We start from the raw sequence: 23,183 nt of genomic DNA on the forward strand, positions 1-23,183 counted from the left end.
TGGTTCCATAGCCCACCGGCATCCAGACTAAGGCCAGGACGGGCTCCGGTGGTGCTCATGTCTCCAGCGGACTGCACAGGCCCGTCTCAGTGTGTGCACTGGCACCCCTGGGGGTGCATGCAGCCAGGTGAGGATGATCAATGATTCATGCCCATTAAAGATGCATCGATGAGGAAGGCCAGGTGGATGCCAGCTACTTTATTCCCTCTACCCTTCTTCCAGGGGTCAACTTACACAGGTAGGTGCAAGTGGCTATGATTCACCCATTTATTTTACCAACTTCAGAAGTAGACAAATATTGCAGGGCAGAGTGGAAGTTTTAGTTTTGATGTTTGGAGTTGAGACATTTGGAAGCATTCAAATCAGAGCAAGGACTACTTAAGTCTGCTTCATGTTGAATATGAACAAGTCAAAACCACTGCTTTCAGGTTCTTTAAAATATATATCCCAAGTTAACAGTATTTCCAGCTGAAGTCTTCGGTTGCCCTGTATGAACGCAACAATTACATCAGGGCAGTAATACAATGTGGATTTTTTTTTTTTAAATCAAGTCATGAAATGTCTCCTCTAAGTGACTAGAGCAAGGGCATTAGGGCAGTGTTTCTGCCCAAATAACTATTGCCTTAAGAGACTAGTGCCAGGATGCAACGCAAGTCACACCAAACAAAACCAACCCACATTCCTTCTGGTCCAGCCTGGTGTACCTTCAGCTGGACCATCTCCAGCATTGACAGCCAACCCACAGGATACAAGAGCGATCCAGCACAGGGAAACACTGCACCTTCCCCTTAATTATAACCGGACAATCAGAGGCTTCCCAGACACAGGTGAGAATAAGCATTTCGTGTGTTTGCGAGTTTAAATGCTTTGATATACTGGTAGACAGGGATCACAAGGCCTCAGTCAGAACAAGCTAAATAGGTCAACCAAAATCTACTCATGGCAGATCTATAAACATGTTATACTTGGGGAGGTATGTAAAACATGCACATGAGTTCAATCAGTTCTATTTCATTGTCGAATAAGCAAAGTAAATAGGCAGTACTTTATTTTACACTTACATTTAAGTCATTTAGCAGACTCTCTTATCCAGAGCGACAAATGGCATTGTAATTATGGTCATTTGACAAGCGTAACTAGGCACAATTTAGTACCAATTGTGTTAACTTACTATTTTGCCTGGTAAATTCCAGTGGAAACAGTAGTGTAAAATAAAGTGCTACCAGTTCTATTAAAATGGCCAAAACATCCCTGTGGATAGTAGTCGTCTCTAGAGATGCACTATAACAATTACAGATATATTAAAAACAAAACACAAGTCTCAAAGTTGAACCTTTTATTACAATAGCTTGTAGAAAAAATAAATAATGTCCCGTTGAACTTCTAGCTTCTCTGCTGGTTGGAGCCTGGTGCGGCGTCAGAATTATTCCCTTATGGGAGAGAGAAAAGAAAAATGTAATGAGTCGCTACAAAATGTCATCCATTGGAAATGTGAATCAAGAAATAACACAACCACACTATTTAGACTAACATGTTTAAGAACAGTTCAACCAACCTGCAGAACCATTTCTTTGCTTTAGGAGACCAGAAAGGTCCCTGCTCAGGTTTGTACAGACAGTCTCTTCAGTTAACCTGCCAAAAAAGGTACATAAGTCAACAACTTCCACTAAGAACAAAGCAACATTGTCAAAAACAAAGATTCCCATGTGTTTAATATAAAGTACTTAACCCCGTAAGGTTGATGTCCATGCCCCCCCGGAAATCTAATTACCATAACAAAAATCCTAATGAAAATGTGTCAGTTTAAACTAGAGATAGGATGGGTCTCAATCCACCGCATCCACTTATGGCACACTTGCGCATCTGCAGTTAAAGGTGACAAAGCTAGAGAGGTGTCAGACAGACATCCTGAAAATCTGTAGCGTCAAAAACGAATTGGCCCTATAAACTATTTGACCCTGCTGTGGAAAAGGTGAGACTCAGGAATAAGTTTGTTATTGCGCTAGGACGCCCACAGGGCTCAACTGGTTACCCTGGTACCAGTTGAAAAAAATGATTATAAGTGCATATGGAGACTGTTCTGTATCTGAGAGATACTAAACAGACTTCAGAACAAACTTCTCTTAGATGTGTATGGGCTAATAACAGTAAGGCTAAAAATACTTTAATTTCATACTTAGTCTTAAAATTAAAATAGCTAAATGATCCTTAAATTCCATATAGCTTAGTAGAACCATCCCCCCGGCTTAGCAAGGGCTTAGACTTACGGGTTAAGAGACAAATGCTTCAAAGAGGTACACAATGCCTCTGCAACATTACATCAATTCAGACTAGTATTTGCCCTTTGGTGCAATGACAGTCATCCACCTAGCCACTCGGGAGGTAGCTTACCATATGTTAGACCAGGAGCAGCTCATCAGCCTCCTACAATCACCCGAGGCCCCTGCAGTAAGAGAGAAACAATGAGTTCGAAGCTAGGAACTTGGGAAAGTGACCCTAAGACATTTCTATACAAGTAGCTGTGGAATTGAGTGCTAAACTACATGGATGTAGAGGATGTTTATGGGAATTTAAAATTACTAAAACTATAGTACAGGCATGCACTAGATTTAATTGACTGACATACTGTAAAATGTGAAAATAAAGAACTTGTGCCAAAAAGACATACATAAAAAAAGCGCAAACCCAATAATACGGGTGCATTTTGACAAGTAGTAAGTATATAGCCTAGGTCACTTTATAGCTAATGTTTTTTGTAACTTCTGTGGTAACAGGCAAATGCGTAAAGCCATGACACCCATCATGCAAATACGTGAGAACTGGAAACGGTTACAAAGCAAGGTAAGCTTGACTTGGTTTACACGGGAAAAGTATTGTTATAGCAAATCCCCAAAACGTCAGGAGTTGCACCTATGAAGACGCTTTCACCTTATACATCACGATGGGAATTTGCGATGTCGGTCTTGCAGAACGAGTTTGGAAAGGGCATAGCCCTTCCAGTAGCAGCCCTAAGGCCCTGGAGGGTAGTTCTGGCATCACACTCTGAAGGGGATACGGAGAAGCAGACTGGCCACTCAAAAAGACCTCCGAGGGTAAATGGATCACAGTGCAGACAGACACACTCGACAGCCCTAGGGCTGATTTCACTGCTCATGGTAGTTCTCTACACAAGACGCTTAGTCCAAGATCACCAACACTAAGTTTGCTGCGTGAGACACCGTTTACATACAAGCTGCTACACCAAGGTTGGCACAGTCCTGGTGAACTGTACAGAAGAACCCTTTACAATGGATTGGCTGGCTGGTCACTGGCTTGAGAATGTCACTGATAAGGACAATTGACGATACTTTGACGCATGAAATGCACAACGGGGAAAAAACGGGGAAGAAAAACCGGCGGCCATTTCTTGACAGTGCCACAGATCATTTCAAAACACAGGAGAGAGAAAATGCCTTTATGGCAGCTGCCACACTAAAGTAAAGGTCTCTTTATGCATATCTAGGTCGTAAATGACGCAGATAGACCCAAACCCAGTCTCCTGACTGTCCACCCCACCCAAGAACAGCCCAGTGGATTAACATGTTCTAGTTGAGCTTAGCAATACACCAAACTTACATTCTACATAAGTTAGGCTGTTCCCTAAATCAGTAAGGTGATTATTATTACCATTACTACCTCACAGTAAATAAATTAAAGCTGGGTCGAACAAAAGTCACATTAAACTAAAACCTTCCTAATTTACCTAGGGGAACAAATGAAAGTGTAAGACCATGAGTAAAGAGCAGTACAACCATGAAAATTGGATGTTGCCGATCATGTATGTCCCCCAAAAGAACAGGCTACTGCTACTTGACAAGACAGCATTTCTGCCTATGACGAAGACCCCAAATATTAGTACAATTCACTGCTCTAGTATTTCTACATTGAGAATACTGTGGACATGTCCGAATACCCATACTTGCGTCCTAAATAGGCTAAGTACGCAAAAAAACTATTCAATAGTATGCAACATACTGATAAGTATACTTAAAAAAAAAAACTGATGTCATACTCATTTCAGCTGACCAATTAGATATGGGGATGCACTACCGAAATCAAATAGTGGGAAAGAATACAATCTCACATGACTCGTTCTCAGTGTGAGAAAATAGAATGTTATAACATGTTAATTTTTGTAAATAGTATGGTTTAAATGACAGAATGTTACACAAATTCTGGCTCTTTATTTAGTAGAATTCGATGCACTTTCCCATACTGCATTGGAACAGGTGGACTGCGAGGTATAGGTTCTCTTCAAGTAGTCAAACAAAACTAACCCACTTAATTCGGAAGACGTCAAATAGCGATGCTTCTGCGGTGGTGTTCAAAAAATGTAGGCTAAGTAGTTTGTCCACCTTAAAATGACCAAGTATTGCACCGTAGGCTAAATCTTTGAAACCAAAAGTTGATCTGTTCTCATGGAAAAGTGTATTCTGTTCTTACTAAATACTAAACCATCTTTTTGATTACTGAATGTGTCGGCACCGGGGACTCGGGATGTGTCTGGGTTGACGTCATGTATAATTATTATATATATATATATAAAAAAATTTTTTTAAATCAGGCCTCCTGATTTTAACATTAAACATTTATGATCAAGCTGTTGCAGTCATCATCATCATCATCATCTCGGTCCCAATGAACAGTGCTTTAGTGTATTATGTTGCTGACCAGTGGTGTCAGAAGGTGTCCCAAAAATTGCCAAAGACTGCTGCCACACAAGACAGACTTCACTCTGCTACCGTCCGGCAAACAGTACCGAAGCATCGGCTCGCGGACCAACAGGCTCAGACAGCTTCATTAGACCACTAAATAGTCAATGGTACCCAAACTATCTGCACTGACCCTATGCAGTTACTAGACACATACACCAGAGTTTCCCAAAACACCAAGGGGTGCATGTTTTGGTTTTTGCCCCAGCATTACACAGCTGATTGAAATAATCAACTAATCCTCAAGCTTTGATCATTTAATAAAAAATGTTTTTTTTTTTTAAATAAAATCAGCTGTGTATTGTTGAGGACAGAGTTGTGGAAACGCCAAGATTATTTATTTAGTTGCTCAGTAGCATAAAGTTACACACCTACTCATTCCAGGGGTTTTCCTTTGACTATTGTCTACATTGTAAAATAATAGTGAAGACCTCAAAACTATTAAATAACACAAATGGAATCGTGTAGTAACCAAAGGTGTTAAATCAAAATATGAGATTCTTCAAAGTATCCACACTTTGCCTTGATGAGACTTTGCACACTTGGCATTTTCTCAACCAGTTTCATGAGGTAGTCACCTGGAATGCATTTCAATTCACAGGTGTACCTTGTTAAAAGTTCATTTGTGGAATTTCTTTGACTTCTTAATGCGTTTGAGCCAATCATTTGTGTTGTGAAAAGGCAGGGGTGGTATACAGAAGATAGCCCTATTTGGTAAAAGACAACTCCATATTACGGCAAGAACAGCTCAAATAAGCAAAGAGAAACGACAGTCCAGCATTACTTTAAGACATGAAGGTCAGTCAGTACGGAACATTAAAAACTTTGAGTGCCGTTGCAAAAACCATCAAGCGCTATAATGAAAATGGCTCTGAGGACTGCCACAGGAAAGACCCAGAGTTACCTCTGCTGCAGAGGACAAGTTCATTAGAGTAACCAGCCTCAGAAATTGCAGCCCATATAAAGTGTCCATTTGGAGATCTGATATTATTTCTAAATTGGCTTAACACACCAATGAGCTGTGGAGCTAGTCAAAGTAAACATTTCCTTCAACTCAAACAGCAAGGTAACAAAGGCGGTTTTTATATCCATTGAGAATGACTATAGTTCCTCAATGCATTTAAAAAATATTAACAGAAAAGGCATGCGCTGATCTGGTGGACACATAAGAATTAAAATCAGATAGAATATTTTATCAGTGCTCGACTTGGACTGAAATAGGTTACGGTACTGTTTATTTTTAGGTGCAGGAACTCCACAAAATCTTTTGACCTAATATTCTATAAAAGACAAACGGGAGCTTAAGCAGTAGAACATTTGAGGTGCCGGTACTCAGCTCCTGCCCAAGTCAAGCACTGCTTCTCATCTCTTGCGCAAATAGCCTTCAGCTGTGTCTGTCCTGAGCTCACTGGCACAGGAAACTGAGGGCCCAGAATATTTTGCGCAATGTTCGCTAGTGCAAGTCTCTGGGCCTGACCCAAGTTAAGTTGATACAATGTTTCAAGTTCATTGCAGACAGGCCCATGCATAGCCAATGTGCTTTATAGGATTTAAAATATATGCTCTACCTACAAGTTGCAATGTTTTTGTTGGCTTTCAGTTTGTATCATTTACATAGAATGTTGAGTAGACCATGACAATGATTTGGAAATATGAAGAGATGATTAATGAAATGAAACTGTTAGAGGAAAATATGCATATGAAAACCAAATCTGGCACATAGATCGGTAAAAATATATAGGTATTCCACACAAGGGAGAAAAAAAAAAAAGGTGGCTAACTGTGTAGCCCATTACTGGCAACTTCAGGAGAGTAATGGCAGAATCTGCAAAAGCCAGCAGGAGAATTGTTAAGGTCTTTTTCTGCTGGTTGTCTATATACACAGAAGAATAAAAAAATTCAACATTTAAAAAAAAGTGTCAAATGAACAGACGACTCAGTCAACCAATATTTTTTAAAGTCTGGACAGCCCTAATTAAGATAAATATATTGAATTGGAAATTATCCATTACCAGGCTGGTTAATTCAATGCCTGTCTGTTGAATTAGGAAAAATCCACCCACACTTGGCCCCGCCCACCTACTCAGGAGCCGCATGCATCATACTTTTTACTAAACGGTATGCAACGATGAGTAAAGTATGTAGTACGCTAGTATGGGTATTCAGACAGTCTGAAATATGATAATACATTGACTCGCTAGAGGTCCTTCTGAGTCTTGCCTTAATATTGAAATGGACAGGGAAAATATCGCTAGCCAGTGTTGCATTGCAGACTCCCAAACAAGCCAGTCCATGTAGAGCACACATCAAGTAAAAAAAAGAAAAAAAAAAGAATGTCAAAAGGAAGATTCTCATTTCTCCAGACAAACCACCACCCCCCAGAACAAATGTCAAGCTCTGAATATTGTTTACATCAACACTATCGCTATTGCAAATAACTAGTCCGACTTGAGTCAGAGTCCTGTGCTCGAGTACTACGATACACCTTACTTGCAACATTTTGGCCTAGGTCTAAATGTAGGCTACTGTATCAAGGTTTGCAATATAGGCAAAGTAAATGCTGTTGTCCAGTGTTTCCCTAGTATTACAAAGGAAAAGCTTCACAAATCACTTCTATTACTTGATCAAATAGCATGTCATGAATAGGATAAACAATAAAGCGCCGCCCACCGACAACGATTTCTTGTGACTACCAATTGGTTACGAGTCCCTTCTACAGTGCCAAGGAAGCCATGAATTCAATGCCAAAATCCTAATGCCAGCTAAATCCAACCCCCCCCCCCCCCCCCCCCCCCCCCCCCCGGCAATACGTTTGTGAGAACTTTGCACTTTGTTTCAAAAGGTCATTACAGCTTAAAAGAGAAGTATCTGCAAAAGGAGTTGTGTTGACTGCACTAAAGTAGAGTTGAGGGTATACACCATCATTCACTATTCATTGTTGAGCCAGTGACACAGCCATCCATATACAGCTCGTTTCATACAGAGACCAGCTTTGGTCAAAAAATGAAAGGGAAAATATCAGATACTGCACAGGCTAAAAAACACAAACACTGCCACAAGTTCACATACAGGAGGGAGGAACAAGTACTGCACTGTGATTCCATTTTTCAGAAGTGTGATGCCAGAACCCCTGTATCGTCACATTACGTGACAGAGGAAGTTAGAGCAGTTAAGTTTGGCATTTAAACAAATCATAAAACAGGAACACTTACCTTCTCAGTGGCTCTGTAAGCATACCTCTCGCTGCACACAAGTCCAGGCTCTACTGTCCATTGACTTCTGCAGAACTACTGATCCTCAACGTAACCAACTGCCGGAGCCTCTACTGTGGAATGGGGCAGGCTGGCTGTTGGACTTTATTGCACAGCTACTGCACCCCCATGCACTCAAGACACTTGAAAAAGACAAGCCTCTCTCTCCTTATAGGTACGCAGGTCTCCTGAGTCTGCTGAAGGGTGACGGGGAATAAGGGGAAGGTCTACCAAAGACTTCCATCGGTTATACAAGGTCTTTGATACAAAACTATCAGAGTGGAGTACTTCCATAATCCATACAAAGCCAGGACAACACTATTCTAAAAATAGATATACTGAACAAAAATATAAAACGCAACATGTAAAGTGTTGGTCCCATGAGCTAAAATAAAAGACCCACACGCACCAAAGGCACATCTCAAATTTTGTGCACCAATTTGGTTACATCCCTGTTAGTGAGCATTCCTCCATTGCTAAAACAATCCATCCACCAGGTGTACCATATGAAGTAGCTGATTACACAGGTGCACCTTGTACTGGGGACAATAAGGGGCCAATAAAATACGCAGTTGTCACACCGGCCTCACAACCGCATGTAACCACGCCAGCCCAGGACCTCCACATCTGGCTTCTTCACCTGCGGGATCAGAGACCAGCCACCCGGACAGCTTATGAAACTGACAAGTATGTCTGTAATAAAGCCCTTTTGTAGGGAAAAACTAACTATGCTTGGCCTGGCTCCTAAATGGGTGGGCCTATGCCTTCCCATGGCTTTACCCCTGCAAAGTCATGTGAAATACATACATTAGGGCCTAATTACTTTATTTCTGTTGCCAAAATTTCTTAAGTGACCTAATTCAGTAAAATCTTTGAAATTGTTGCATGTTGAGTTTATATTCTTGTTCAGTATATATATATATATATAAAACACTAATGGTTGGTCTACATCCCCACTACAGGTGCATATAAACAAAGCTAGCAATATATATTTTAACCATTAGTTTGTGTCCTGATCTGTGATTCCATCTGCAAACGTAAGAGTATGATACTATGGCTGCGTTTAGGCAGGCAGCCTAATTCTGATTATTTTCTCACTAATTATTATTTTGACGAATCAGACCAGCTCTGAAAAGATCTGATGTCAAAATACCAATTAGTGGGACAAATAACAGAATTGGTCTGCCTGTAAACGCAGCCCAAGAAGCTAAAATAAAGCAACCCCTGGTAATTCTTTGTTAACATCAGATCTCCACAGATCAAGTCAAAATTCCATTTAAAATGGTCAGATCTTTCTCAGTATATTGCACTACTGGGCCTATATCCAACTGAGTTGCCTGTAGGCCTACATTAGTACGTAAGTTGACCAACTTGGTGAGTAGTCCAGCAAGAGCTGACAAGAGTTCACCTAGAAACACACCCTAACAAACAGTGCCAGATTCAATCATTGGTCTTGTTATTCAGCCAAACTGGATCCCATAGTCTCCCAAATCACCTAGATCCACTGGCAATAACACCCAGTAAGAATATGAGATGGGGTGTCTGTTCCAATCAGTTGTTAAATCAAAACTATTTCACCAACTGGTACCCTGTTACAATACTGAACCTTAACTGCCAACTCTTCACTAAGGCAAGACTGTCTTCATCAGGTTGGTCTGTTTAAGACAAGTCATAGGAGTAAACTGTATTAAGTGCTACTCGGTTAGGCCTATGATCTATTGATTTAGAAAGGTCTCCTTGCACACTGCAACCTTTAATAAGGTGGCGAAACCTGTCAAAGAAGAAATGTACAGAAAACATAGAAACATTGAATGGTTTACATTACTTTTGTCAAGGTACTCAATCAGATATTTGAGTAGACAACGGGTTAGATAAACTGAATGTTTAGTCATTTAATTAACATGCTCCACAACCATGATCGATCTTTTTGCTGTAATTGTTGAGGTAGAAATTTTGCCGAAATTGTAAGAGCCTATTGAGTTTACATTACATTTACATTTAAGTCATTTAGCAGACGCTCTTATCCAGAGCGACTTACAAATTGGTGCATTCACCTACATAGTGACTGTTGGCATTTCCATAACGATGTAAAAAAAAAAAAATATATATATATATCTTTTTGAAAAGGGTGAGAATTTTCTAACTAGGAGGAGCAAGTTCTTCAATAAAGAAATGTTCCTACACGGAAAATGTTACATTCTTTGTAGTCTTCTTGGCAATTTTTTAAATGCTGACATATCTACCCTTTGGTGTGTGTCGCCTTAAGTCTGTTGGAAAATAGATTTAGAGGTATAATCAGACTTTTTTTTTTTTTATTAAAAAATTGTTGCAAAGGGCTGGCACTTTCATAACGCATCTTCGTAAATGTGTGAAAGATAATTAGTTAAAAACTGTCAATCTGCCCTAATCCTAGGGAAAGTCTGAGCCCATTATTTAATTCCCCAGAGTCAGGTGAACTTCTGGCTACCATTGGTCTATGCATCCAGATTGAAGAGGTAGTTTAGCAAGCCAATGCTAAATAGCTTAGCGCAAAGATGGGAAATTCAGGTACAGGTAACATCAAGACTTCCAGTCTTTGCGCTAAGCTAGCACAAACGCTAGCAGTGGCTCCCGAAACTACCCCTTTAACGCTTCCATGATGGTTTGACTTAGTTGTCTAATCTGCATGTGAAAATTCAAAATGACAGTGGTACTCGCTGGAATGAATCAGTTCACACCACTCTTGGTTTATCATCAGTGCTTAGGATAGGAGAGCTACTAAAGAAATCCAGGGAAAGAGCCATAAATAAAAAGGAGGCTGAAAAGTTCTACGTTAGCATTGAGGGCAAAAGCACACGCTACCGGTCCCCCTGACAGTTTCTCGTAACATGACCAGTTGAATTATGACTTGCACACGTCAGACGTGGCTGGAACTAGAATTACTTAGGGTAAGATTCATAGATCCTTTTCATACATTCTCTTGTATGATACATTCATTGGAATGTAACAGATTACATATTGCAATGTCAAGAGACTTATGAAGTGCTGCTTTTAAACATTAGCGCAGGTCAAGGTGGACCTTTGGACCTTGGTTCAATGAGGCCAACAAAACTCCTTTTTATCAACGCCAAAGAAACAGTTGTCAAAAACCATATCACTTAAATTAGGGCTAGACAAAATACGTTTAAAGCAATTGTTAATGAAAGTTGAAAAACTGAACCGAAACTTTCATTTTAACTGAGACTTTCTAAGGGCATTACTAATTCCAGATTATTTTTTTATATATTTTTTTCTTCTAGAAACATTAGTCGCGTTTGACACCAGGACTACTTATTTCCGTTGTCAACATTGGGCCCTACAAGTACAATTTCTACTTGGACTAACTGTGCTGCTCTAAAATGTCAACTTTCTTGGCTTTAGCAATACTGTCTCAGTATGCATATTTGTTCAATTTCATTCACATGGGAACATGGTGATGAATAACATTAAAGTCACCCCCAGGCATTACAACATACTAAATCCAGGGTATGCTAGACAATATATTAGTCAATAATTGACCCACTTAATAGATGACGGCTAGAGCAAAAGGCTTGAAAACTCTTGCTGGGCTTATTTAGTTATCCTAAGGGCTAAAATAAACTTTAAGAGGGTTTGGAGAGAACCAACTGAAGTCTTTATTGTAAAGTTACATGTTTTTACTTCAAATCTTAAATGGCACAAAACACAGCCATTGAGAAAGGTGAGAAGTTGACATTTATCACCATTTACGACACGAGTCACAGAGCATGATACAACTGGAAAGAAAGTTATACATAGGTGAGAAAGCGTTATGATCACTGAGGGTGACCAATGTGTTAATTTCACACTACTCCAAATACAAAATCAAAAAAAGAAAAAACCTAACTTGCCATAAAAATGAATGAGTCTTCAGGCTAAAATGCAAGAACACTTTCAACTTAAATACAACAATTATGACTCAATGTGAAGATGTTCAGAGAATCTACACAAAAACGCTGCTATGAATGACACTGAACAGATTTAGAAGCGGGGCTTCTTGGCAGGCCCATCAAACTCCTCACGGACCCTGCCAAACCCTTGGTTGTTAGGACCCAGTCCCCCCCGGCCTCCCTGAGGGAAGTTTCGCTCATTTCGCTATAGGGATTAACAACCATACCAAGGAGACAGATTGGAGGGGGCGAGGGGAGAGCAGTGCGGTGCACACAGTTCAAGTCCATATTCAGGGGAGGGGGTAGAGAATTGGGTTTGTTTGAGAGCCATGACAAAATAAACAGCAGCAGACATGTCCAAGGGAAACGTTCGTTGAAATAGTTCCAATACGCAGATCCACAGGTGCCACAGGTAACATACAGAGAAGGAAGAAAGGGTAATGTTTTCGTTAGTTAGGTCCTACCATAGTCTGCTGTGCATGCCAAAAGGCTGGGCTACATCATTCACTACTGGCATCATGTGGAGCATTTTGGGGAAGACTGCCAGCTTGCTATGGCCCAACGGTTACATATAATGCCAAAACCTACAGGTAGGCCCGACAATAAAAGCACTTCAGCGCTACAATTCCACCTTAAAATTCTTTGTGTAGAACTATATCAGGCCTATTTAACAATATAGCTGTAAATCTGTTGCTCGCGTTGCCTCTTTTGCTTAAAACACACTAGTAGGATATCACTGCACGACTACAGTATTGATGACCTTTCAAATGGCAGTAAAATAGTGGGAAAAATTTGATTTTAATCAATGAGCCCACATGAAGTCTTACCCATTTGTTAATCTTGAAGCGTTCATGGCTTTAGTGAAACACTGAACCGGGAGGGGGGGGGTAAATTTCACATTACAAACTACAAGTGTAAGCGAGTCTACGGGCTCGCCAATAGGCTAGCACTAATTTAAGTAGATGTTCATTAGCCTAATCCTGCCATGTTATTTGCAGGGTCTTCGCTTTACAGAGTGCCATTTCACCAACCAAACCTTCTACAATTTAATAACCATCACATATTTGGAAATATACCAGTAGGTGACACAAAATAGGTCCATATTGGTTAAGACTCAAAACTGAAGTTTCACAGCGGTTGTGGCAAATCCAGATTATCTACTGCAGTTCCTGGATGAAAAGACAATGTTCCATTTTGCATATACACAAATGTCCACCCTGCTCCCCCAAAAAGTAAATCTCAATGTTTTATGCATATGGAATGTTTTAGAAGGGTCCTTCACTTCCTCACTGCGCAGCATGAGAAATTGCAAAAGACATGAACAAACACAACAAAAAACATGTAATTTTAGAAACAGACAAGCTGTCAGTATATTAACGTAGGTCTTTAGATGTTGTACACATGACATTCCGAACTTTATCCACAACGTTATGTTCCATTTCTTTGACTCAAACCATTTCTTTTACCAGCTGTGTTGCGCGGTCTGTGTCCATGTACTATAGGGAAAGGCTCAGCCTGCAAAGCTGCGTGAGGTAAACAGCACGACTCAAAAATGGATCACAACATTGCGGAAAAAGTTAAGGGAAACAAATTGTGTACAACATTAAAGACCTACATAACTATACTAAATGGATGTGTTTGGGTGCTTTTGTTCATGTCTTTGGCGTGCCCTGATACGACACAAGGAGCACCGAGGAAGTGTATCGCGGCTGGGGTAAATTTTTCAAAACAAGCCACTTCACATTGGGTGTCTGGACTAGAGGTCGACCGATTACGATTTTTCAACGCCGACACCGATTATTGGAGGACCAAAAAAAGCCTTTACCGATTAAATCGGTCTATTTATTTATATAATGACAATTTAAACAATACTGAATGAACAATGAACACTTATTTTTTTACTTAAGTTATGACTCGTCAACTATTTCTCTCTATACCATTTGTATTTCCTATATTTTTGACTATTGGATGTTTTTATAGGCACTTTAGTATTACCAGCCTAATCTCAGGAGTTGATAGGCTTGAAGTCAAAAACAGTGCTGTGTTTCAAGCACTGCTAAGAGCTGCTGGCAAACGCAGTAAAGTGTTGGTTGAATGAATGCTTACGAGCTTGCTACCACCGCTCAGTCAGACTGCTCTATCAAATCATAGACTATAACACAGAAATACAAACCCTTGGACATTAATATGGTCAAATCCGGAAACTATCATTTAGAAAACAAAACGTTTATTCTTCAGTGAAATACGGAACCGCTCCGTATTTTATTGAACAGGTGGCAACCCCAACTTTAAATATCGCTATTACATTGCACAACCTTCAATGTCATGTACTAATTATGTAGAATTCTGGCAACTTAGTTCAGTTTGCAATGAGCCAGGTGGCACAAACTGTTGCGTTCAGTGCAAGCAGAGTCAGGGTATATGCAAGAGATGTGACAATTTCCCTAGTTAAAATAAATGTAATGTTTGCAGGCAATATCAACTAAATATGCAGGTTTAAAAATGAACACTTCTGTGTATTGATCTTACGGCATTGATGTTTATGGTTAGGTACATGTGCAACGATTGTGCTTTTTCGCGAATGCGCTTTTGTTAAATCACCCATTTGGCGAAATTGAAGTAGGCTGTGATTCAATGATAAATTATCAGGCACTGCATTGATTACATGCAACGCAGGACAAGTTAGTTAAACTAGTAATATCAACCATGTGTAGTTAACTAGTGATCATGTGAAGATTGATGTTTTTTTTTTTTTACAAGATAAGTTTAATGCTAGCTAGCAACTTACCTGGCCCCTTGCAACCACAAGGTCCTATTGACGCTGCACTCACGTAACAGGTGGTCAGCTTGCCACGCAGTTTCCTTGTGGATTACAATGTAATCGGCGTCCAAAAAGGCCGCTTACCGATTGTTATGAAAACTTGAAATCGGCCCCAATTGATCTGCCATGCCGATTAATCAGTTGACCTCTAGTCTGGACCCTTCTAGAACATTTCAGTTTTACATCAAAAATAGAGATTTACTTCCGATATAGGAATAATGTCCTTTAATGTGCCCTAAACATTTGTAGACCTTTTACCCCAGTCATATTCAGAAGACTTGTTTGAATTAAGCCATGTTCCACACTTTAAAATGCCTAAACTCTAAAAATGAATGTTCACCTACAAGTATGTTGATCTAGGCACATGGCGTAAAAATTGTATTAACTGTTGATTCCATTTGGACACAATTTGCCTAACAAAAGCAGGCTTAGGTAAGGCCGGCATAGCCATATCAGCCATTTTCTTCAAACTAATAAATGCGTGGTCAATTAATTGTAGTTCTAATGTCAACTTCAATAAATGACATCCCGATGTGTCATTGCGTCCATGTGTGTAGCGGCAAGACCAGACAGTAACATATCTACTAGCCATCTTCCCTTCAGAGTAATCTTACCTTCCCTATGCGATCCCTGCACTATAAAAAGGTGGGTTCATTTTGCATTGCTTGCACTGAAGAACAGAAAAACTGACACGTGGAGCTATCAGTAAGACACATCCAGTATCGAAAAGCAACATCTGCTCACCTATAGCAAAAGTGGCCGACCTGTTGTGCTGTTTTTCCTGCCAGATTGTTTTGCCACCCTTGCGTCAAAGCGGCCGTGTGCCATTACACGAATTGATAGATCCTTGACAGTATAAAAAGTTAACTCATACAAAACAAGCTGTATACCTTCTAAAAATGGACTTAACAGCTTTGCGTCAGACCATTTAAGGAAGTTACCAGATATTTCACTTATTAATTGCATTTAGCCTATAACATAAAAAAGGACATTAATACACCTGCCTGCCATAGGCCTAACGCGGATGCCTTCATCACATTCTGGGCCTTAGAGGGTTTCACCCACAGGGTACAAATAGCACACGGTTCTAAGCAGTCAATGCAATGCCTGTCATCCTCAGTTCTTCATATTCTGTTATGCAAGTTGCACTAAGGAGCTTTCCCATTAGCTTAATGGTATGTCAAGAGACATTTGCTTCATAAAGCAACCTGTACTAAAACCCTTCATTTGAATTGCTTGGACAAGGTGGTGGCTGGGCAAATGTTACAACAACTAGGTAGTCAATCCATGCCACAAGAGAACATTGCAGGAAGTTCACTTTTCACACTGAGGCCCCTAACAATATTTCCAGGTTACACCAAGACAGCATCTGTACCATTTCATGTGATAGCATGAAGTTCAATGAGTGTATGGGAAAGTTCTAAATCCACAAATTGCCACAAAAAAAATGCTGCCGGGTGACATCTTTCCACTTGCCAAGAAAAAGTGCCTGTCTGGCTCACAAGACAGGGCTTGCAACTGGTCCATTACACGAAGTAGCTTTGAGAAAGCACTGGAACACAATTCACCGGGTTTAGTACAGGTTGATTCTTTTCAGCTGAAATACAGGCTGTAAGAATAGAGGAACTGAGGTAACATGCTGTTGCTGAAAACAGCCGTTGAGCACAAATTTAATCTCAACATGGCAGAGACGCCTCAGAAGATGCAAACAAGCTTCATTTCTTCCACACGCTTCCAAACTTGGCCGACCGGAGCGAAACCATCTACTTCACTCTCCCTGATGACAACTACAGCAAGCAGTGGAAAAACCCACACTCAACTGGGCCCTATTAGTGTTGGAATCCATTTGGAATACATTACCATTTCGTTGGGAATCATGGCTCCCCCAGCGCTGGGTCCCCCCATGCCTTGGTGTCCCATGGGGAACTTCTGGTTGGGTGAGCCAAATTGATTTTCTAGTAGGGACAACAGGACTACACGTCATAAATTAAAATGAGAGTCAGGGCAGCCCTTAAGGGGCAATGTTGTCATATGCTTTTATAAAAGCAGTCAAACTCCGTACTCTTGTTTCAAAACACATTTCTGGAACCAGCTGAAATTCAAGATATGGGTTGCAAGAACACAAGACACAAATTACAATTCATGAAAACAAATTGTTATAAGATATACTACTCACCAGCCATGCCCATGGCACCACCCTGAGTCATTCTCATATCCCTCTGAAATCAAGACAGTAAGAAGACGCAGCTCAGTTGCAAATGTCAAGATCTGAATGGTTGTATGATACTCTGCTCAGCTTAACTTACATTTACATTTAAGTCATTTAGCAGACGCTCTTATCCAGAGCGACTTACAAATTGTCCATCTCAGCTTAACTTACATTGTCCATGAAGTTTCCACTTCTGTAGGCCTCCTCACGCTTGCGGCGCATTTGCTCCTCAATCTCCCTCTGGCGAAGCATCTCTTCCTCGCGTAGGCGACGCTCCTCCTCCTGCCTGTTATGCACACTGCCAAGTTTCAGTAACACTCCAATTAATAAATTGTGGAACAAAAAGTGACTCAAACAAGTTTCAATACCTGAGCTGCATCTCTTTCCTCTTCTGCATCTCTGCACTATGCATCTCTTCCATGCGCCGTAGTTCCTCCTCCCGCCTCAGCAGATCTAAACAGAGTGCAAGAACATACATGTAAGACACTGCTAAATGCTTTTCTATTTTGAAAGGTGGTCGTCTGTCCCAAGCTAAACTTGCCTTGGCGGATCATGTTGGCCTGGTGCACATGGAACGCATCGTCCATCTCTCCCTCCAGTTTCTCGCGGGCTTCGCGAATGTTCTTCTCCACCTGCTGCCGCTGCTGCTTCTCCATGTCGTCCAGGGACTTCCAGCGCTTAGAGTACTCAAACTCAAACGTGCCAGGACGGGCAAACCTGGGCGGCTCCTCCCGCTCCCTGCAGCCACAAGTTGTTAGAATAGAAAGTTGTAACCAAGATGTATATAGAGGGGTACTCAACATAGGTAAACATTTTATCAGAAAATCAACTGGAGAGGATTTTAACAGCTGTCTCACCTGCCAACCCAACATCTGGTAAGCACTTTAGCCCAACGAGTCCCACCTTAACGCATGCCCGACTTATAACCCTTCTTAAACATTGTGTTGTTTGACCTACAGACTTGTGGGTTGTGGCATTGGATTTGTCTATTTATGCATCCGTAGATACCAACCATTCGTCTGTGTGATGCGGTGTTGGTGGGAAATGGGCGGATCCCTGCGGGACCCGATTGGTAGTAGTTACAGTCTTGTCTCATCGCTGCAACTCCCGTACGAACTCGGGAGAGGCGAAGGTCGAGAGCCAAGCGTCCTCCGAAACAACCCAACCACACTGCTTCTTGACACAATGCACATCCAACCCGGAAGCCAGCCGCACCAATGTGTCGGAGGAAACACTGTACACCTGGCGACCTGGTCAGCGTGCACTGTGCCCGGGCGCCACAGGAGTCGCTAGTGCGCGATGAGACAAGGATATCCCTTTCGGCCAAACCCTCCCCAACCTGGACAACGCTGGGCCAATTGCGCGCAGCCCCATGTGCCTCCCGGTCACGGCCGGCTGCGACAGAGCCTGGGCTCGAACCCAGCACTGCGCCACCCGGGAGGCTGGGTCCGTGTTTTTAATACAAACTATTAAAAGCGGAGACTCACGAACACGTCACATTTAGCTCTATGATTCGTACAAATTCCTTTGCGGCAGATTTTTGCTTTGGCTGTGCTTATTTTATTAATTTTTTTACATTTGCCAATAAAACCCAGGAATGCAACGGTTTATGTCTAAATGTTTTTTTGTCTACTTGTAGCCCTTGTTGTCCTGAATAGAAAAATGGTATAACACTTCATTGTTTGGGTAAATATGGACATGCAGATAAATGAAAAGCAGATTGCTGGAATCTCGGGAATGATAGGGTTAGCAGCGCAATTTGCATGAAAAGATCCACCCGGGCAGCACCTGGCTACAATAGCTATATTTCCAATTCTCAACTCAAAATGAGCATAAGATCACAAAGGTATACTGTGGGTGTGGTAATAAGAAAACAAAATACGCACACCAATCAAGCACAAAATCCCATATGCTATTGAATTAAAGCCATTTAGTTATATGAAGTGAGGATTACTTATGATAGTTGTGGTTCTTCTGGGCCAGTTTCTCTGGTAGACCATCCTCATCATCATATTGTTCAAGAGGCTCAACGACAATTGGACGAGGTGACCTAAGACATTAAGAGTATCAATTACAGTGCAAAAGCATGAGCCATTAGGAGAAAGCTTCATGTGCATTCATGCTCTACTTAATGTTGCCAAATAGATGTATATAACTTACGTGGTGAGCAAGAAGACACCATCGTTGCAACGATCCAGGGCCTTTCGTGCAGCAGGCTTAGAGGCAAATTCAACAATGCCCTTGCCAGTGGAGCGCCCGCGATCATCTACAATTACCACAGCTCTCTCTACCACTCCAAACTGGGAGAAGGCCTCCTCCAGTAGCTCATTGGAAACAAAAGGTGACAAGTTCTTCACAGACAGTGCAGCAGAGTGAGTTGCAAAGCGCACCCGAAGCGGTCTGCCTTTCATGGGCACATCATCCAGCTCAGCTTTTGCTATCTCAGCCAATGCACGGGATTCCTGGAATGGTAGAAATGCTTTTAAACTGTAACTAGAGGGGGCAATAAACACCAAAAAATGACTTTATGGTAGAGCCAACTACTAAAATCATGCAACCACAGTGTGGTGCACTTACCAGGCGTATGAAGCCAAAGCCTTTGTTTTTGTTGATGAATATCTCACTGGGCTCGCCATACTTCGCAAACAGCTTCTTGAATGTGTCATCTGAGATATCATTGGGAAGATTTCCAATGAAAAGGCGGCATCGTTGAGTGTATGTCTTCTCGCCAGGTCTGCGCAGCGATGACAACGTCGCTCTCAACTCCTACAGAGACAACGTTCAGTTTCCAATACCAAAATATCAATGATAATGTTACTAGAACATTACTTGTAATTAACCTTAACCGTAGTTAAACAAAACCAAAATGTAAAAGTAGTTGGGATAAGATCAGCTATTTGGATTGTATGAAATTATCACGGGGACAAAGGACCCAGTTAGTACTAACTAGCTAGGGTATAGACATGTTACTCAATCGGTTTACACCCCCCACAGTTGAGGAAAAAGGCCCAACTTTTAGTTTGCGTCTTCTCAGTGGCTTCTTCCATGCGCTTGTTAACCGCGTCGTGTGGATGATTATATAGAAATCAGCTTTCAGTCGAAATGTACCCGTGGTTTAAAAAAATATATATCAAAGTATACACATCGTCGTCGCTAAATTCTCACACAAAATGGCCGACGTGTCTCCCATGTAACAGTTAGCCACCTAGCTTAATTAGCTAACGTTCGCTGGATAAATCCGCAGAGTGTTTCGTTTTGAACGGAAAGCTTTACTAGCTCAGTGGATCCACTTGTATTTAACATAACACATCTGCATAGCTAACATTAGCTAAAATACAGTAGCTAGTTAACATACTAATTACGGAATGTTAGTGTGACTGGCGTCCTTACTAACCTTGGGGTGCTGGGCTTCCTCGGCCTCCATTGAAGTATTCTGAGATTCAGGTTTTTTGTTAAAGGGTGCAGATTTATGCCCATTTCCATTGGCGTTGCCTGGTCCTGCTCTTTGCTGGTTCCTATTCATTTGGTTTGGTGGGGGAGATGAAAACGCTGGTTTCTTCATTTGGTTTGGTGGGGGAGATGAAAATGCTGGTTTCTTCATTTGGTTTGGTGGGGGAGATGAGATTGCGGGTTTCGGAGGAACAGGCTTCGGAGGTGGTGACAGCATTTTTGGTTGACCTGACAGCGCTGCTGCTGCGGCCGCCGGAGGTGTAGCTGCGGCTTTCGGAGGTGCTGCAGCGGCGGCTTTCGGAGGTGCTACTGTTGCGGCGGCTTTCGGAGGTGCTACTGTTGCGGCGGCTTTCGGAGGTGCTACTGTTGCGGCGGCTTTCGGAGGTGCTACTGTTGCGGCGGCTTTCGGAGGGGCTGCTGCGGCGGCTTTCGGAGGGGCTGCTGCTGCAACCGCCGGAGGTGCTGCTGCTGCAACCGCCGGAGGTGTTGCCGCCGGTGCTGGAGTCGTTACTGTGGGCGCCGGAGGTGCTGCTGCGGTCGCCGGAGGTCCTACTGCTGCTGCTGCTGCGGCCGCGGCCTGCTGTTGTTGCTGTACGGGGCCCTTCATGGTTAGCGCAGGGCCAGGAGTAGGTGGTGGCCGAATCGGTTGAGCGCCTGGCTGGGAAATAGTAGGTGGCAGAGGCTTCTGAGGGGTTATCGGACGTATCTGGTTGGGTGGTTTTCCAAAGTTACCGGGATGAGGCCCTCTTTGAAAGGGGTGTTGGTTTTGTCTGAAATTATTCAGGTTACCCATTCCACCTCGCATCGGACCACCAGGCCCAGCTCCCCGGCGTTGAAATCCACCCCCACGGTTATTTCCTCTAACGTTAATGTTAAATCTGTCCCGAGACATATCTGCGTTGTAGGATCACTGGATAAAATACAAAGATGTAATATACCGTTAAGCGTAAACAAAGCGTTGAAGTATGTAGCTAACTTACTGCTTTTGTTCCGAACAGCTCTTCTTCTTTTCTAAAATGGCGATTCAAAAACGTCGTCGTAGTGATTTTGAAAGGAATCCCACTTGCGCCTGCGTATCTCCGCCCGGATGTATTTACATACCGGGGGTCTCCATCTGATGTGATATTTTTTTGGGGGAAAACAAGCCTGTTTCTTTTTATATATTTTCTTTATATATATAGAAAATAATATTTTTGATGGAAATCATAATAAGTTCACGGTCCATGTAACGATTATCAGTCTAATAATTGAATGCACTTGTTCAAATGGAATAATATAATATTCGTTTGAATTTCTCAAGTTCTCAATTGTCTGATCCACTCGTTTAAATTGAAAATGTTTTTCAATTTCACATTTTTTTGCACTGTAAAATGTAGATTTCTATATAGTTTTTCACATGTATCAAATGTACCTTTATTTGTTTGAAAATTAAAGTTTAAATATTGGTGTGGCTATGAAAACTGGGTGATTTCTAGTATGTGGCTCAAGTGGAAGCTACCACTTCAGTGCAGGGGGATTAGCCTACAAATAATGTGGTAAATGAATGTTGTCCTTGGAGGCTAAGTCACACACACACACACACACACACACACACACACACACACACACACACACACACACACACACACACACACACACACACACACACACACACCAGATATCCCCAAAGCAATGTTATACCAGTCTAACTGAATGGCTCTTTTGGTGCGGACACTGCGAAGACATGAGCTGTGTTAGAATACCCATACTAACATACTGTAAACTACATACTTAATGAGTATATACTACATACTATATACTATTAGTTCATTTTAGCATACTGTAAAGGAACAGTATCCTTTCAGTTGAGCATACAAGATCTTCCTCTGTCTACCGGAAGTTGATGCTGTTGCTATGCAACCTCTTGCTAGCTAGTTAGCGTAACAAATTATTAGTTAGACATTTTACGACTTCGGGTGTGTTCTTAAATTCAATCTGGAGTGCGTAAATTCAGAGCACTGTCAGATTGTCCATTTGTAAATTCAGAGCTCACTCTGGACTCTCAGCCCGAGGAGTAGGGTTGATTTGAGCGTTCTGACCTTAGCTTGGGTGCTTGACTGCCATTGTAACGTTGGCTAGCTTGCTAGCTACTTCCAGACACAAACGAGACCACTGACCATGTTACTCGCCCTAGTAGAGCTGGTTAGGCAGTTTTCATGTTATCCAGAGCGTTGGTGATGATAACTGTGCTGATGGCAACAATTTAATGATGCTTTTTTGCCGACGTTTAATGACACTGGCCATATTCAACACACTCAGACAAAAGTGATATGAAGGAGTAGATAGCCAGAGCGAATTTACGAAAGCACCCAAATGTCCATTGAGAACGCAGAACGACTATACCATTCCAACATAGCGTGTAAGATAACTTATTTGAAAAGTCATTACTTTATTACATTGCTCAACATTTTCTTAACATTTGTCATAATTAGTTTGTATCCGCTCTCGTTGTACTTCGGCTGCATATTTTCGGCCATTTTCTTCAAATCTGGAAACGATGTGAAGCCACGTACATTTCCTGAAGAATTGCATTATGGGACCTAAAGTACTGCAATAGTGTCCTGTGCGTGTATACTTCATATTTTTTGCGAATTTAGTACGACATTCGAAAACTTTTGCCATGCTAACCATATCCATACAATTAAATTTTTTATATATATTTTTAATTCACCTTTATTTAACCAGGTAGGCCAGTTGAGAACAAGTTCTCATTTACAACTGCGACCTGGCCAAGAT

General features: G+C 41.6%; 1 protein-coding gene across 2 annotated transcripts; it reads right to left on the reverse strand.

Moving 5' to 3' along the window:
- Positions 1–1,321: 1,321 nt before the first annotated feature.
- On the reverse strand, positions 1,322–21,462 carry LOC129831309 (paraspeckle component 1-like). Of its 2 annotated transcripts, XR_008755695.1 has the most exons (12): positions 20,353–21,462; positions 19,536–19,724; positions 19,119–19,420; positions 18,913–19,008; positions 17,500–17,696; positions 17,327–17,411; positions 17,130–17,244; positions 16,926–16,968; positions 16,610–16,704; positions 2,392–2,443; positions 1,556–1,632; positions 1,322–1,430 (listed from the first exon to the last, which is right to left on the reverse strand). XR_008755695.1 is itself a non-coding variant. In XM_055894602.1 (10 exons), the coding sequence occupies exons 1-10, from the start codon at positions 21,298–21,300 to the stop codon at positions 12,020–12,022; spliced, it is 2,184 nt and encodes a 727-aa protein (XP_055750577.1). In that variant the 5' UTR covers positions 21,301–21,461; the 3' UTR covers positions 11,632–12,019. The 2 variants fall into 2 exon arrangements, 1 of the variants encoding a protein (XP_055750577.1); XM_055894602.1 differs by lacking the exons at positions 1,322–1,430; positions 1,556–1,632; positions 2,392–2,443 and adding an exon at positions 11,632–12,133 and having other exon boundaries at positions 20,353–21,461.
- Positions 21,463–23,183: the final 1,721 nt, after the last annotated feature.

This window comes from Salvelinus fontinalis, chromosome 32 (genome assembly GCF_029448725.1).
Source record: "Salvelinus fontinalis isolate EN_2023a chromosome 32, ASM2944872v1, whole genome shotgun sequence".
NCBI lineage: Eukaryota > Metazoa > Chordata > Actinopteri > Salmoniformes > Salmonidae > Salvelinus > Salvelinus fontinalis.

Bases quoted from the DNA above. Each gene is read 5' to 3' on its own strand.
- LOC129831309 (XM_055894602.1), bottom strand. From the start codon at position 21,300: ATGTCTCGGGACAGATTTAACATTAACGTTAGAGGAAATAACCGTGGG. The intron at 19,009-19,118 runs GTAAGTTATATA...TTAATGTCTTAG, and splicing joins GGTGTCTTCTTGCTCACCAC to GTCACCTCGTCCAATTGTCG. The intron at 17,412-17,499 runs GCAAGTTTAGCT...CACTCTGTTTAG, and splicing joins GGCCAACATGATCCGCCAAG to ATCTGCTGAGGCGGGAGGAG.